This window comes from Musa acuminata, chromosome BXJ2-5, assembly GCF_036884655.1.
Source record: "Musa acuminata AAA Group cultivar baxijiao chromosome BXJ2-5, Cavendish_Baxijiao_AAA, whole genome shotgun sequence".
In the NCBI taxonomy this organism is placed as follows: domain Eukaryota; kingdom Viridiplantae; phylum Streptophyta; class Magnoliopsida; order Zingiberales; family Musaceae; genus Musa; species Musa acuminata.
Genome location: NC_088342.1, coordinates 44563985 through 44579547, shown reverse-complemented (window position 1 = coordinate 44579547; position 15563 = coordinate 44563985). Strand labels below are relative to the sequence as shown.

Below are 15563 nucleotides of genomic sequence, written 5' to 3'. Positions count from 1 at the left end.
CAGGGACATTGGCTACGATGAGGCTAGGGCTCTACAACGCACCATTGGAGTTAGGACAATGCATATTGAATATTAAGGGTCCACAAGGTTTCGTCAATAAATGAGGTTGATCGTCGTTCTGAGAAGGAGGACATTAGTGATGACGACAAGAGGGGACATTAGCGATGGTGAGGCTAGGGCTTTGTAATGTACCATTGAGATTAGAGATACATATAATGATTAGTGAGGCTCCATAAAACTTCATTGACAAACGAGGTTTATCACCACTATAAGAAGGATGATGTTGGTGACGATGAGGCTAGGGCTCTACACCATTAGGGGTAGAGTGACACATGCTAATAACTAAGGCTTCGTAAGGCTTCATCGATGAACGAAGTTGATAATCGCTACAGAAAGGAGGACATTGGTGACGACGACGAGCGAAAACTTTTCTATTTCATTCCTCGATCAATTGGGTAGTGCATGATAATTTAGAAGAAATCAAGAGATAATCTAGAGTTTAATTGAATCAAATTCGGTAGCTAAGATTCAGTTGAATCAATCTAGTTTGATTCATCTAAGCTAAAAAATCGAGTTAAAGGATAATCATTATCATTTTATTATTTCAATTAGAGTTTAATCAAAATTTAGAAAAGGGATGCTCTCGGTAAAAACCAATTATCCTAATACTAGAGAGTTTTTTCTAGTAAAATACCTTTTTTTTTTTTAAAATTGAGTAGATTAATAAGGAAAATATGAGAACTTCCTCGTCCTAAATAGGGATTCTCTATCCCTACTCGTGTCTCGTTTAAATAGGAGTGAGATAGGAATAAAGGACGAGGGGTGAGACAAAGACGAGGATGAGAGAAACACTACTTATCTTCTCATTAATATCCCTATTGATAGTCAACTATCTATTTTTTTTTTAATGAATTGGTATGTAGGATGAACATTTGGTTTTGTACAATTTGATAAAAAAAATTAAATATAGTACTTTTTATGCTGTGTTAAAGTATTTCTAAGAAAAACATTATAATACAATGCAAAAATAGAAACACATTGTTTTTGTACTATATCACATTATTTCCTAGGATTATTGAAAAAAATGTGACTATACTAATTCCCTCATTCATAAAAAGAAAAAAAAAGATAAATGAGAAGTACCGTTAAAAAATTCTAAAAATGGGAAGTTCTTCTATGATAATCACAAAAAGAAAAAAAAATATTATTATCATCATAATTAATCAACATATATCAGAATAAAATAGTAGAAGTGACCTATTTTGTAATAACTCCATCATGCCATAAAAAAGACAAAAAAAGAAAATTATATTTTATGCATTATGCTTTATATAAAGAGCATGATGTTGCTTGTCACTAAAACAAAGTATTATTCCTTAATAGTAAACTTTACCAAATCAAAAATACAATGCATAAAGCTTGCTCGACATTAACTCAAATTTCATATCATCTGATCTGTTTAGATAAGATTAATTTAACGCGGAGTCAACCGAAGACTATGTGATTGGGTTCGGGTCGAACCGGTTTTCCATACCCGCATCCGACTAATCGGGCTTGCGGGTCTGCCCGGCATGAGCGGAGCGGGCCTGGGCTTCTCACGCACGTGATCAGCACGTGGTCCTGGACACGCCTCTTTGCTTGCGAAAGGGGTTTCATTCCTCGTATATTACCTTCCCTCCTCGGCTCGATCTCGATCCAAAAGCTTTTCTTCCTAGCCGCGATGGATCTCGATCTTAGCGCGCCCCACTCGTTGGGAACCACCATCATCGGAGTGACCTACGACGGCGGTGTCGTCCTCGGAGCCGATTCGAGGACGAGCACAGGTCCGATCGAACCCCGGAAAAAGCTCGGAGAGATCTTTGTTTTCTAAATCATGTTCGTTTTCCCTTGTGGGGTTTTGGCTGATGAGTTTGGATCTCTCGTTACAGGAATGTATGTCGCTAATCGGGCGTCGGATAAGATCACACAGTTGACGGACAATGTCTACATATGCCGCTCTGGATCGGTAACGATCTCTTTCGATGCTCGTTCGTGTGCTATGTTGATATGTTTCTTAAGAGCATGAGGTGTTGAACATCCTAGTTCATAGAAGTGTGTGTTTGAAAAATACAGAAGATATAAGGAATCCTTTCTCCATTTCTGGCTATGTTCTTTCAACTTATAGTTGGTGTGCTCTGGCAATTTGTTTTGACTTGTTTTGTTGAATTAAATGATTCAAATTATCTTTAAACCATTTTAAAACAATCAAAGACTAGATTAGCATTGGCCGAGGGACCTAACAGTGTGCATCAGTAGATCACGACCAGGAATGGTCAGACTTTATGTATAAGGGGTTTGCATCAGATGTATCCCCTGCTTTTCTTCTGCTTCCAAGATAACTTGCTGTTCATGTAAGAGTAGCCAACTATAAGAAATAAACCCCAGTTTAAACTTGAAGATCCATGATTTATACCCTCGTTTACTTGTTTGTCAAAATATAGACTTGAAACTAACTATTTATTTAGAAAAAGGAAAGCATAACTGTTTGATTAAAGAAAAACTAAACAGAAAACTTGATTAGAGTCATCCTAGACTGGAACTGAGGAAACCTTAAGGCTACTCTAACCCTAAGCTACATGAGAGTTTCTGTTGTTCTGTTATAATTACAGTAGATGTTTTTGTTACATTCACTACTTTTGATTTGGTGTTTACTGTTTTCCCCTTATTTTAGCGTTGGTAACTATTGATCAATTAGTTTCTCAATTAAATACTTAATTTTGTTTTCATTTCTCAACTTTTATAGTGAGTTAACCAAGCTTCTATAAACTGTGGTTTCCTTGCAGGCAGCTGATTCCCAGGTTATCTCTGACTATGTCAGATACTTTCTTCATCAACACACGTGAGTTTATTTACTCTTTTTCTTCTTTCTCTCTCTGGATTAGAAAATATAAAACTCTATTTGGAAGTCTATGAGATGGTTCCTTAATTGAACTGTGACTTTAATCTGTATTAATTCTGTGTATTTGTTGACGGGTACCATGGAAGTGCCAATAGAAAAACTTAAAATCATATAAAATTTAGCTGATTATTTCGGAGTCATTCTTATGCTGCTGACCTTCACTTACCGGTCTCTCATACGTGTTGCAGAATTCAGCTTGGACAGCCTTCAACGGTCAAGGTGGCAGCTAATTTAGTTAGATTGCTGTCATACCAAAACAAGGTATCAACATAACTGTTCTGTGGCAAAACAATTTTCAGAGTTAAGACTACTCTGAATATAGAGAAATTGTAGGATTATTGGATGTGAGTAGTCTTTTGTCATAAGCCATGGCATAAATTAATAGGTTTATCACTCAAGTCAAATACTTGAGTTCATTTTCTTGTTTGTGACTGTTACTAACTGGAAAACCAACAAAATCAAATCAGATTGTGTCTTTTTCCTTGCAATTTTGAACCACTCCATATGTTTCTCTCAATTTATGATACTGAATTTTGGGATCTAGACTAATTCTTGCTTGAATTCATGTCACATCTAATCATCCAAAAATATTTGAATAGGAAGTTGAACTGATTCTTTTGTAAGAAGTGGCATTTATTTTCTTTTATTGTTATTATTATTTTTCTTCAACATTTTGCTATTTTTGCTTGTTTAGAATTAGTGTATACATATGATCGTTTGTGTCATTGGCATCTCCAGAACATGCTACAAATGGGCATCATTGTTGGTGGATGGGACAAATACGAAGGAGGTCAAATATATTCCGTGCCACTTGGAGGGACAATACTGAAGCAACCTTTTGCTATCGGAGGTGTGTTTTGTGCTTCAGCTTAGTGTTCTACATGGTTTGACATGAATGTTTATTCTGTTTATTTACTTGCATAGATCACATATAATAATGCATGCTGCAAACCAGGGCTTGGTTTGGAAAATCCATAAGCATTTGTAGCTTAATAAGCAGAAGTGTGTTAAAATTTTCTTTCAGAAATACTGAAATTGGTCCCTTATATATGCTCATTAGGAAATAGAAAGGATTGTTTCTCTTTGTAAATTAATTACCTTTTCAACATTTTCAACCAAAACTCAGGCACATTTAACCTTCTGTAAGGTAAGGTCAAACTTTCTCCACTATTTTCTATGTTAACTTGACCAACCTATACTGTAGAAAATGTTAAATAATCGTTTCATCTTTCATCTTGTGTAACTTGGCACAAAGAACTAACTGCATGATAGTTAGGAATTTTAGAATTTTCAATGAGACAAGGGCACTTTGCAAATTGACCTTCAATATGAGAGCATGTTTTTTCCACGTTTGGCAGTGGTGACCTTGGATTTCATAACCTTCCATCACTAACAACTTTCTCCAGCAATATTAGAAGAAAATTATCTGGAAGTCTAGTCCTATGTTTACTAAATATATATTTCTATATAAACAGATGTAGTGGTGACTGAGACGTTTGATTTAGGTGTATTGCTGAAGAATTTATGATTAGTACAATGATTGCAGCAAAGCAATGGGATGAGAAATCCATGTTTGGTAGGAATTGGCAATCTATAATTGTCATTTGTGTTGAGAATCTTTGTCTTTTCTCATTTTAGAAAAGTAAATGATATGAACTAACATCAGTATTATGAAACAGAATGTCAAAGCACATTATTTCATAAAGTTTTCTTGTGCTTTTTGAGTGGTTTTAGTCTTTAGATATTGCATAATGATGCTTTGTTCTTGTTTGAGATGATTAGCATATTATGACTCATTGGAAATAACTATCTTCCATCCACAGGATCTGGTTCGAGCTACCTTTATGGTTTCTTTGATCAAGCATGGAAGGAAGGGATGAGCAAAGATGAAGCTGAGGTATGCAATGTGAAGCTATTAGCTTTTGACCGATTCTTTTTTGGTCAAATTGTTTTGGATAAGGATGTAATTACTAGAAATTTTAGAAGTTAATGACAAGTCCATAACACACTCTTTAAGTGAAAAATATTACACAATCCTTTTGTTTTTTATCTTTCACTCTACCATATTCTTTGAGACACTTTGCTATTGTTCTCCCATTTCTCTCTTGAGGCGAGTTCTAAAGCAAAATCTCTGTTGTATGCAGTGAGTCAGATCATTTATTTATTCTGTTTTAGAGTGTTTGGCTCTGCTATGAAATGGAACATTGAAAGAGTAAGATTATTAACTAACTAGCTTAAAGGTCTTAACTCTACCTAAACTAGACCTTGCTCTTCTTTTTGTTTAGAATGAAATGAACTACTAAGTGATGCTGATTTAAGCTTATAGTTTTCTCACTTTTAAGTAATTTACTAGTTATCAGACAAGCAAACGTAATCTGTGATTGCAACTTTTGCTGGCATCCTTGCTCCGGTTGCTGTTTGAACAGGTGTTCATTGTTTTTATTTTTCCCATTCTTTTTTGAGAAATCTATGCTGATTTTCTTATAATGTAAATCACTAAAGTCTCAATATTTATTCTTTTGCTTGTCAGTTGTACTGTAGTATTATTTTTGGTTGTTGTAACTATCATGAGTAGGAAATTACCTGAGACATCGTGCTTCTATCTCCCTTCAAAAATGCAGAAATTAGTGGTGAAGGCAGTCTCTCTTGCTATTGCACGTGATGGGGCGAGCGGAGGTGTCGTCCGTACTGTTACTGTAAGTATCTTGGCTTAGAACACGGTATAAACGTATAATCTACACAACATGAATCACCGATAACGATTTTGCCATCGTATTGATCAACTGTCCTGCTAGTACCCGACATATGTAATTGATCATTACACTTTCCTGGTGGAAAATGTCAATTCCAGAAATGTATTAAGGAAATCGACTGACTAATAGTTTAATATCAGCCTCCACGTAGGTTATATTTCTGATAGTTATTTTGCTGATGGGCTGGCAGATCAATGCTGATGGTGTCACGAAGAACTTCTACTCCGGCGACTCCCTTCCTCTATGGCATGAAGAGCTGGAGCCACACAACTCGCTGCTGGATATCCTCTCGTCCAGCAGTCCCGAGCCTATGAGCACATGATGTCCTGGTCTCTGTGCCACTCTCATTCCCTGCTTTAATGCTGTGTAGATGCCATGGAAGCCATTGTGCCTCTGCAAATTGGTTCTAAAAATTTATATTGGCCTGGAGCTGCCACTGTTTTATTTTATGACCTTAGCAGCTTTGAGATACATCAGTGATCAAACTTTACTAGTATAAGAATGTTGTTTTCTCTGCTTGCCGTGCCTCTTTACGTTCATCTCAAGCCAACACTAATGCATGCATCTGTCTACAGTGTGTTTATGGGATCAAGCAGCTTTGAAACCCAATATCATCAATTATCGTTCAAATTTGATCGGTCAAGCTGCTAAATCCGATGCACAATATGTTTATCATTCATTCTAGACATGAGATGAGCATATTTTACATTATAGTTGAGCTTCGTCATTAACCCATCATTGGGTCTATCTGCACTCTCATTCAAAAAAAAAAAGTGTAATTTAGATTTTAATTTTTGAAAAATTATCGAAATTTATGAAAATCTTGAAATGACTTACAAAGACCTAAACCCAATTTAGTTATATTTTCAGGAACATTTGAGTCATGTCTTTTAAAGAAATTTGGCTTAGTATTATCCCAATATCAAAAACCATAGTCAAAGAACACTATGCAATTACTTAAACATAGTTATGTTCCTTATGATGAACACTAATCTCAATATATCAGCTGAACTCATTGGCAGATTTCTTGGTGAGAATCTAAAACATGTATTGAGCACTTGTGTTGGTTTGATGATATTTATTTTGCGATGCCAAAAATCATCTTATAATTAGAACATGTAAGAAGAATACTAAGTTTCATTGGTAATCTTCTAATGAAGAATCTAAATATGTATATAACACTTGCTCTTTTGGATGCTATATGCATGTAAACAAACCCCTCGATGAACCAAAAACCGACTGAGCTCCATGTGATGTAACGGAGCATGAAGCTATGTAGGAGATGCGAGGAGGAGGTCGTCCCCGAAGAGGTAGAGAAGGCGCTCCACGGCCCAGCTGGGCTCCGATGCCGGCGGGGGAGGAGGAGGAGAAGCGGATGGCCGCGTGGCGAGCAGCGGCGCGCGGCAGAGCGGGCAGCTGAGGTGCTCGTCGTGGTCGAGCCACCGGTCCAGGCAGCCATGGTGGAACACGTGCCTGCAGTTCCGCAGCTCCCACACGCTGTCCTGCCTCCCCACCTCGCTCAGGCACACCGCGCACGTCGTTGCTGCTGCTGCTGCTGCTGCGTCGGCCGTGGCTGACTCTTCCTGCTCTCCTACCAGCTCGGCGTAGGTCGAGACGTGTAGGCTCTCCCTCACCGCCCGGGCCGCGGCGCAGTGACGAGCTTTGGCCTCGGCGATGGTGCTGTCTTCCGAAGAGGAGGAAATAGCAGCAGCAGGCCACCAGCCGTAGGAGGGAAGGAGCAGCCACTTGACCATGAGAGACAAGAAGAGAGCGGTCTCTTCAACGAATTGAACCAGCACAAGTCTCAAGTCGCAGTACTCTATGGTTCTGCGCATAGCACTGAATGTTGTCAATGGCAGAGAAAGAAGACGAACAAAGAACAAGCGAAGACACTGATGGAGGTGTTATGTGGAGGATGAGGAGGAGAGTTCAAGGGGAAGAAAGCCGAGATAGGATGGCCTTTAATAAGGGGAATTGGATGATGGTGGAAGTTGGTGGGCTGGCCTAAGCTTTTCTGTCTTTTTTTTATTTCCTTTCTGGCTTTGCTTTTGAAAAGAGGAAAAGGAGAGAGAGAGAGAGAGAGAGAGAGAGAGAGAGAGTTATATGGGACATTAGATTTCTCCATGCAAACATGCCAACCAGCAGTATGTGAGTGGGAGATGATGAGGGCAAGATGGTGGTGGCAAAAAGATCTCAGAAAAGTTTCTTTGATGCCATCACTGATTCATAATGAGGCAGCATAATTTTGTGGCAAGCTGTTGTTGATGTACTGCAATCCCACCTGAGGAGCAATGATCTAAAACTTATAAATCATGTTAAGTGATGCTCAAAATGTGAAAATAATATAGTAAAACAATGCAAACTCATATATCAATATAATCATCTTCCACTTGGAATTAATGTGACTTGCAGTACCATGAAATGTTCATGATATGAGGCAGTTTGACCTAATTGAAGCTTGACTTATGTTGAAGATGACAGATACACTTCAAGTTTTGACTAGCAAACTACTGAGTGAACAAAGAAGAAGGAAAAGAGAGAGATTAGACTGATGGTTGCCATGAGCAGTGTCAGATCTCCACTGTCAAGGATATTATTAGCTTATTAAGTTCATGGAACACACAACATATAGAGGTGTAACATCTGTAGGTTCTCCACCACCCTCTCTCTCTCTCTCTTAGCTTATTAAGTTCATGGAACACACAACATATAGAGGTGTAACATCTGTAGGTTCTCCACCACCCTCTCTCTCTCTCTCTCTCTCTCTCTCTCTCTCTCTCTATTAGCTTATTAAGTTCATGGAACACACAACATATAGAGGTGTAACATCTGTAGGTTCTCCACCACCCACTCTATCTCTCTCTCTCTCTCTCTGACCACAGAAAGGCTGGAGAGTTGGATGGTGTTCCAAGATGATTCCCTTGGAAGATAAGATAAGCTCCAATTGTGTTATTGGCATCTTATCTTTTACCAAATGCCATGAAAGCAATGGCTCAAAAGCACAGCCAATGTAGAGAAATGTGAAAGCAGGTGCAGCAGAGAACAAAAGAAAGCAGTGATTGCTGCCATCAAATGTTACTGCTCAACTCTGAATGAGATGCCTCAAAGTTTTACATGTGGCTAATGCATCATCATAATGGCATTATTGCTAAGAACAACAAAGCATGAACATAAATCATCAATTATGAACCATCAATTTAGTAAATGATCCAAAGATTATAAAGTAAATGAGTCGAATATATTCATTCCCATAGATTAATTGTTTCTGTGTTAAAGATTGTAAAACACTATTACTAGATTAATTATCCATTAGATGATTAATCATTATCACTTCAACCTTATAATCTACTTTAATGCCATAAAACATTTGTTGAACAACCATTCATCTCAAAAGATTAAGCTAATATAAGGTCAGCTCCGTTCATAAACTCTAAAGAATGGCAACACGAGAAAGCAAAGGAAAAAGATGCTGTATACAGCTGCACTAAAAAGAGAATGTGTCATCTGAAAGAGAGAGAGAGAAAGAGAGAGAGAGATAGAGAGCGAAGGGAGAAGAAGATGCACAAAGCTAAAACAAAAAGAGAATTTGAGTGTGTCCGAGAGAGAGAGAGAGAGAGAGAGAGAGAGAGAGGAGAATTGCCTCAGCCACCTGGTTGCTGACGGAGTCCCGATGAACAGACATCACAGCTTTTTATCCTTGAAGGAATCAACGATGAGATGAGAACATAGAAAGGGATGCAGGAAAGTGATGGTCGGAAAGATGACAGCCCACGAACGGTGAGCAATAACGCTTACGTCGATGAGAACCTTACGACCACCGATAGGAACCGTCGAGGCCGGACGACCGAACTGGTCCCTGATTCTACCCTATCCTTCCTTCCTTCCTTCCTTCATTGCTGCCATCGTCCCGTTGATTCCTTCGTGATAGCATCCCACCACCAAAGGGGCCACCTGCTTTGACCGCCTCAGTCCCCATCAACAGCGGTACCATTTGCACGCTAAACTTGGTGATAAGATTCCTAATCGAGAGTTCATTTTGATAATTGTGAGTATTAAAATCATTCTTATATTACTGTTATATGAAAACTTTTAATATCAAAATCTGAAATCAAATAATAATAAATTAATACTTATAAAAAAATTTATAAATAATTGATATCATCCTCGTAAAATAGTGTTGCTAACTTTATGTATATAACTATAAATTATAAGAATATCCAAAACAACTTTATCCTACCTCATCATATAATTATAAATTCTTCTTTATGAATATTATTTTTCTTAATATTATTTAAAATTATTTTTTTAATATAATTTTATAAATTATTAGTTAGACAAATATAATAATATAATAATATAATTTAAAAAATATTTTATAGATGATAAATTTTTTATTGTAACTCATATTTCATAAGTCTATCATCCAACATTATTTTCGCAGCTACTAATTAGATACAACTTAAGGATATGAGTTACAAATAATATTCATCAAAAATTTTTAATTTAATTTATAATAAAATAATTCATTAATAATAATAACCATAATAATTATTGAACATTAATGAAAAACTCATATGATAACTATAATAATGATGAAGCATAAATCATATCTTTATGTAAAAAAAAATATTATTTCATAATTTTAAACATATGCATATGAACAATCAAACAAATATCCAAAAATAATAATAATTTTTTATTTATCACAGGTAAAATGTAATCAAAATATCATATATAAAATATCAAAGAAAATTATGATTTATATTTTTAATTTCGTATGGAACTCTTATATTAGTCAACCATATTTAATTAGGTAAGCCTGAGCTATCCAAATTGACCTAATAGTTAAAATACTATTATGTTAAGTCTAATAAAAATTATTTAATTTAAAATAAATCAAATTAATCAATTTTATAATTGAGGACATCAGTTAAAAATTTTTAATTTCTAAAAGTTTTTAATTTTTAATCAAAATAATTCTAGCATAGGACTTACTTTCTATTGGTCATATTCATAATCAAAATATAATCATATCTATAATATATATACCTAATTATATAAGACAACAAAATCTAACATTAATCTCTTACAAACAATATATTACAACTAATATAATATTTTACCGTCATCATTGAGATACATAATATTATGTCGAGTATTTAAATTTTTATTTATAGTTCCTAATAAAATTTTCTTATATCTTTCTACCTCTCATCCATCTACTAATTATTTCAGGTTTTGCTAATTATAATATTTATAATTATCTTCAACACATGTGGATGTAGATGATTATAACAATAATAATAATAATTTTACATGTGGATGTAGATGATTATAACAATAATAATAATAATTTTGAAGTTATAAACTAACTTAGTTGATAAAAACTTTGATAACTTACCATCAAATCTTAAACTTGGATTTTGTCTTTGTCACTCATCCTTTATATAAAAAAAAATTAAATAATTTTCTCTTATTATACATTCATAAAAGTCGTGCCTAATTATTTATGAATAAAAATATTTATTTTTATTTTTTTAGCAACTCCATATATTAACCTCGATATTCTCATCTCAAGGATTGGGACTTCTTATGTAAGTCCCATAAGTAATAATACATTGAGGATCCATACCAATCAATCTTCACATTGTGAATCCAGCTTTAAGACTCCTGTCATTGAGTTGGATTCAGTGAACAAGCAAGTTTTCAAGATCCATTCACAACCATGGAGATCCTTCCAAGTGCTAAATATTGCACCATTGAATCTTATATGATATCTATCAAAATGAGAATCTCAACTCAGCTAATCTGCTTGCAGTGTCAACAATCACAACTGTCACTGTCACAAGAAGCTTGATCAGGAAAATAACCATTCTGTTACCAATTGAAACCATTTTGTGCCATGGCATCTTTGGGCACTTGTCCATCACTCTATTTGTTGTTCATGATCAGCTTGCTGCATCCAGAAACATGCTGTTACTGCTATAGATAAATGCTAAGTTACTGGTGACAGGGAAAAAGACTTCAGTAAAGAGTAATCGCAGGTTACTAAAGTTTGGGCATCACACAAACTCATCAAGGGGTAAACAGCTTCCATATCTTTATGACAGACAACAACAAATGTAGAAAAAGTGTTCAAGAACAGACAGTTTGTCCTAACAACAGCCACTGGTTGCAAAATCTACTGATGGTAGCCGGTGGGCATTTAAACATGAGAACTACGTAGGATTCCATGAAAATAACCACCAACCATGATGAATGACACGAGAGACACAATGCCTGCGGGAAAGATCTTCCCGGACTTCTTGAAGCGAGAACCCATCACTACCAGGAGAGCTGCAGATAAACCTAGATGCAGAGCAATTTAACAAAACAACAATAAAATACCGTCAGTAGAGAAATCAGGACTGACAGCAATAGAGATATCAAGCTCCAACACAAATAGCAATGTTTTTGGCCTACCTAGACCGAGAGATGATGCAAAGGCTGGTCTAACTGGAAGTAGTGTATACACAAAATACAGTAGCAAGGCTGCTATCCCTCCAACAGCTAATGACTTCTGGCTCCCACTTTTAACATATCCCATGATGCCACCAACTGTGAGAACATAAGCCAAGACCACAAGTTTAACTGATCATTCGAACTTCTATTTCAGGAATATGTTAGCACAATAAACCTAAATAAATGAGAACAAGTCCATATAGTATAACAACTAATAATACAATTTGACACTAGACTAGTGATGAGTTATCATAACTCGAAGAACATCCATAGATCATAGTGTAAAGCACCTTGCGATAGACTTTTACAGAACAGAATTGTCAAAGAAATGTCCACTCTGTTGATTCAAAAATCTAATTCATAATATCTTGACATTCCTAACCACCAAAAATCAATTGTCCAGGAGAGTAACTGCAAAAGATAATTGTCCGTGATATATGTAACTGTTTATATATTTGTGTGAGGACAGTTCATAAAAATGACTTCAGCAATATTGTCCTATGATGGATGGTCATTTTTTCCAAGCAGTTACAGGTCAACTATGCCAGCAAACCTAGCTTGAAGAGGACAATCATGAAATCCAATATATTTTTCAGATATGATGACCACTGGCACACGCTTGGCTAATATCTGAAATTTGGTGCACTGATAATGATCTTCTACACTTTCTACCAAGGTCTGATCTTCTGACAGAAATTTGTCAGAACCTTCCTTTGTTATCAAAACCATCACAGATCTGGGGATTCATTAGTCTCTTATAACAATTCTAATTTCTCAAAATCAACTACTTCAAAACAAGATGTTATACATATACAAAAGAACTTAATCTGCGAAAAAGCTGGATTATTTTAACCTAAACTTGAAGCATTGTGCTATATATGTCTGCTTAATCCTTTTGTTTTTAAGTCCACGATCAGCATACAAAGTACTGGTGAGAGATCAACCATAGTCTATTTTCATTCACATAAATACTGGCACAGCAGTAAAAAACCTCCTTCCACATAAGAAACTAAAAGGTAGATTGTGAGAACAAGGATAAGGTCCCTCAGAACTATAGCACTAGTACTAAGAATATTTCTATTTAAAACATAGAGATCAACATTGCTTTAAACTATTATAGAAAGAGCATCAGTGGATATTTGACAAAGAGTCATATATTTTAGAAGGCTTAGAAGTGCAGTTTCTACCAAGGAACTGCTATTGCATGAAAGGATCACCAGTGCAAGTAATAAATACTACACCATCAAGGACATTTGATCAGCATTTTGGCATCTATTTATTTAGTATTTTACTAACAACAGTCATTCTCCAAAATTAACACTATATGAGATTCTGGCCAAAACTAAATTCAAACACCAGTATTGATGTAGATGCTAGAGAACTGCCATCAAGTAAATGACTAATCCCTTAAAAAAAAATTAAATTGAAGGCGCTACTATACATGTAAGCATTTATCCTTAAATTATTGAAGCTACAAATCACAATAATGAATTTCATAAGCACTCAATCTACGTAGTATGTATAAATAATTTATTACCCCATGTTACGATTAATGACTTACAGAAAGAGACAACAAATGACTTTATGAAAGCATATATCATTATAAATTTATTGAAGGTTTATCATTTTAGAAATATCAGCAAGTTACCTCTTTATTTTTTGGTCTTGAAGTTGTGGTTACAACTTTCAATTTATATTAGATGGTAAGCCCATGAGACAATTTCTTTTGGTTAATATACAAACTACAATACACAGTTCGTCTTACTGGTCCGTATCGTTATACCAACCAGCCATCAGTATGATACGTATCGAGCCGTATCAAGTCATACTAAGCGTGCTGACATAGTATACATGGGGGCATACCGATATATCGCCCATCCGGTCTCATGTCGGACCGGTATGTACCACCCATACCGAGTAGTACGTCATAGTATAGCGAAGCTTACTACAATACATACATACAATACGAATTAATTATATACATATATACATAAAATAAATCAACTGAGGAAGTTTTCAAAACAGCATTGCTTATTAGCAAAAGTTTATATCACCAATGACGTCAAGATGTGCATCATCATTTTAGTGAGACATTAGCTTGCCTTCGTCTATAAACAGAATGTCATTACTCTAATTTAATAAGAATATATCCTACTATGATTCTCTAATTCTATCAAAACTTGAGATTGAGGCACAATACAGGGTCTCATCTCATTAAACTTCTAATTAACTTATATGCTACATTCAATAGGATTTTCAATATGAAGCTCACTTAGAAACAGGATATGCTAGAGTTCAATTTGGTAAAAATGTACAGCTACAAACAAAAAAATCTATGAGCACAGAAAAACCTCACTCAAAAATACAAATTTAGGCAAAACAAGATATTTCATTTTCCAATCATAACCTGTACTATTCCAGATCAACTCAACCAAGAGCAAATGTCAGTATTTCTTATTGAATTGCACAAGAATTAGACATCAAATATGTTGAAAGATTACATGAAACGTGTTGTGTGTATCCAATGTTATACCTTAAGAAACATAGACTTACGAAGATGACTGAAGGGAAAGAAAGAATGGTGGGAATGAGGGATCACCTCCGACGAGGGCCGCATAGCCCAGCGTCACCTTCTGCGACATGGACATCCCGCCCTCATGCTCCACCTTCTTCTCCTTATCCGCTCCTCCCTCTTCGCTCTCCCCGGAATCCCCCGCCCCTCCGTTCTTACCATCGTCCCCACCCTCACCACCACCACCTGATCCGCCATCGGACCCCTCGATTCCTCCTCCCGAGCCTCCGTCGTTTCCAATCTCCACCTCGATATCCGGGGACTCGGATTCGTTCGCGAAGAGACGAGTCTCGGGTCGACGAGGGGTAGGACGGGGGAGGGGAGTGACAAGGGCGGCGGATCTGAGCGCGCAAGAACCGCGCGGCGGATAGTAGGATGGAAGCTTGGAGGCGAGAGAGGAGGGCCGGCGGAGGAAGAGAGCAGACTGGGAAGCCGGCCAGAGGGCAACAGCGGCGGCGGTGGAGGCGACTGCCATCTCCGGTTTTGCTTTGCACGGCGAACCGGTCGAACTCGGGCGTAAAGGCAGCAATGTTCTGGAGAGACACTGCTTAGCTGTCCAAACCGAGGCAGGAACTATACCTTTTACATCGTCTTCCGGCGAAACATAAGTGGGTCCCACGCTATGGCCACCAATGCAAGAAAAGGTTTCCCTGTTTGGAGCCTCGTCCGAGCTAAATCGTTTGGAGGATTGGCTGTCCAGCTTCAGACAGATTTGACTAACATGAGCACACATTTTGTGGCAGACAAAGCGGGACCACCTGCGAGTCCGCAAGAGTTTCTATAGGAAAGAAAACGTAAA

The 15563-nt window shown here is 36.7% G+C and overlaps 3 protein-coding genes across 3 annotated transcripts; 1 reads left to right on the top strand and 2 right to left on the bottom strand.

Moving 5' to 3' along the window:
* The first annotated feature begins 1663 nt into the window (after positions 1-1663).
* On the top strand, positions 1664-6206 carry LOC135612953 (proteasome subunit beta type-6). The gene is made up of 8 exons (XM_065109806.1): positions 1664-1823; positions 1929-2005; positions 2823-2878; positions 3127-3199; positions 3677-3788; positions 4762-4835; positions 5560-5634; positions 5882-6206. Exons 1-8 carry the CDS (start codon positions 1721-1723, stop codon positions 6011-6013), a joined length of 702 nt encoding a protein of 233 aa, XP_064965878.1. The 5' UTR covers positions 1664-1720; the 3' UTR covers positions 6014-6206.
* A 604-nt stretch (positions 6207-6810) lies between these two features.
* Positions 6811-7700, bottom strand: LOC103985364 (RING-H2 finger protein ATL8-like). The gene has a single exon (XM_009403034.3). It carries the CDS (start codon positions 7524-7526, stop codon positions 6963-6965), a length of 564 nt encoding a protein of 187 aa, XP_009401309.2. The 5' UTR covers positions 7527-7700; the 3' UTR covers positions 6811-6962.
* Positions 7701-11766: 4066 nt separating this feature from the next.
* Positions 11767-15328, bottom strand: LOC135612952 (protein FATTY ACID EXPORT 2, chloroplastic-like). The gene is made up of 3 exons (XM_065109805.1): positions 14792-15328; positions 12154-12288; positions 11767-12039 (listed from the first exon to the last, which is right to left on the bottom strand). Exons 1-3 carry the CDS (start codon positions 15237-15239, stop codon positions 11897-11899), a joined length of 726 nt encoding a protein of 241 aa, XP_064965877.1. The 5' UTR covers positions 15240-15328; the 3' UTR covers positions 11767-11896.
* Positions 15329-15563: the final 235 nt, after the last annotated feature.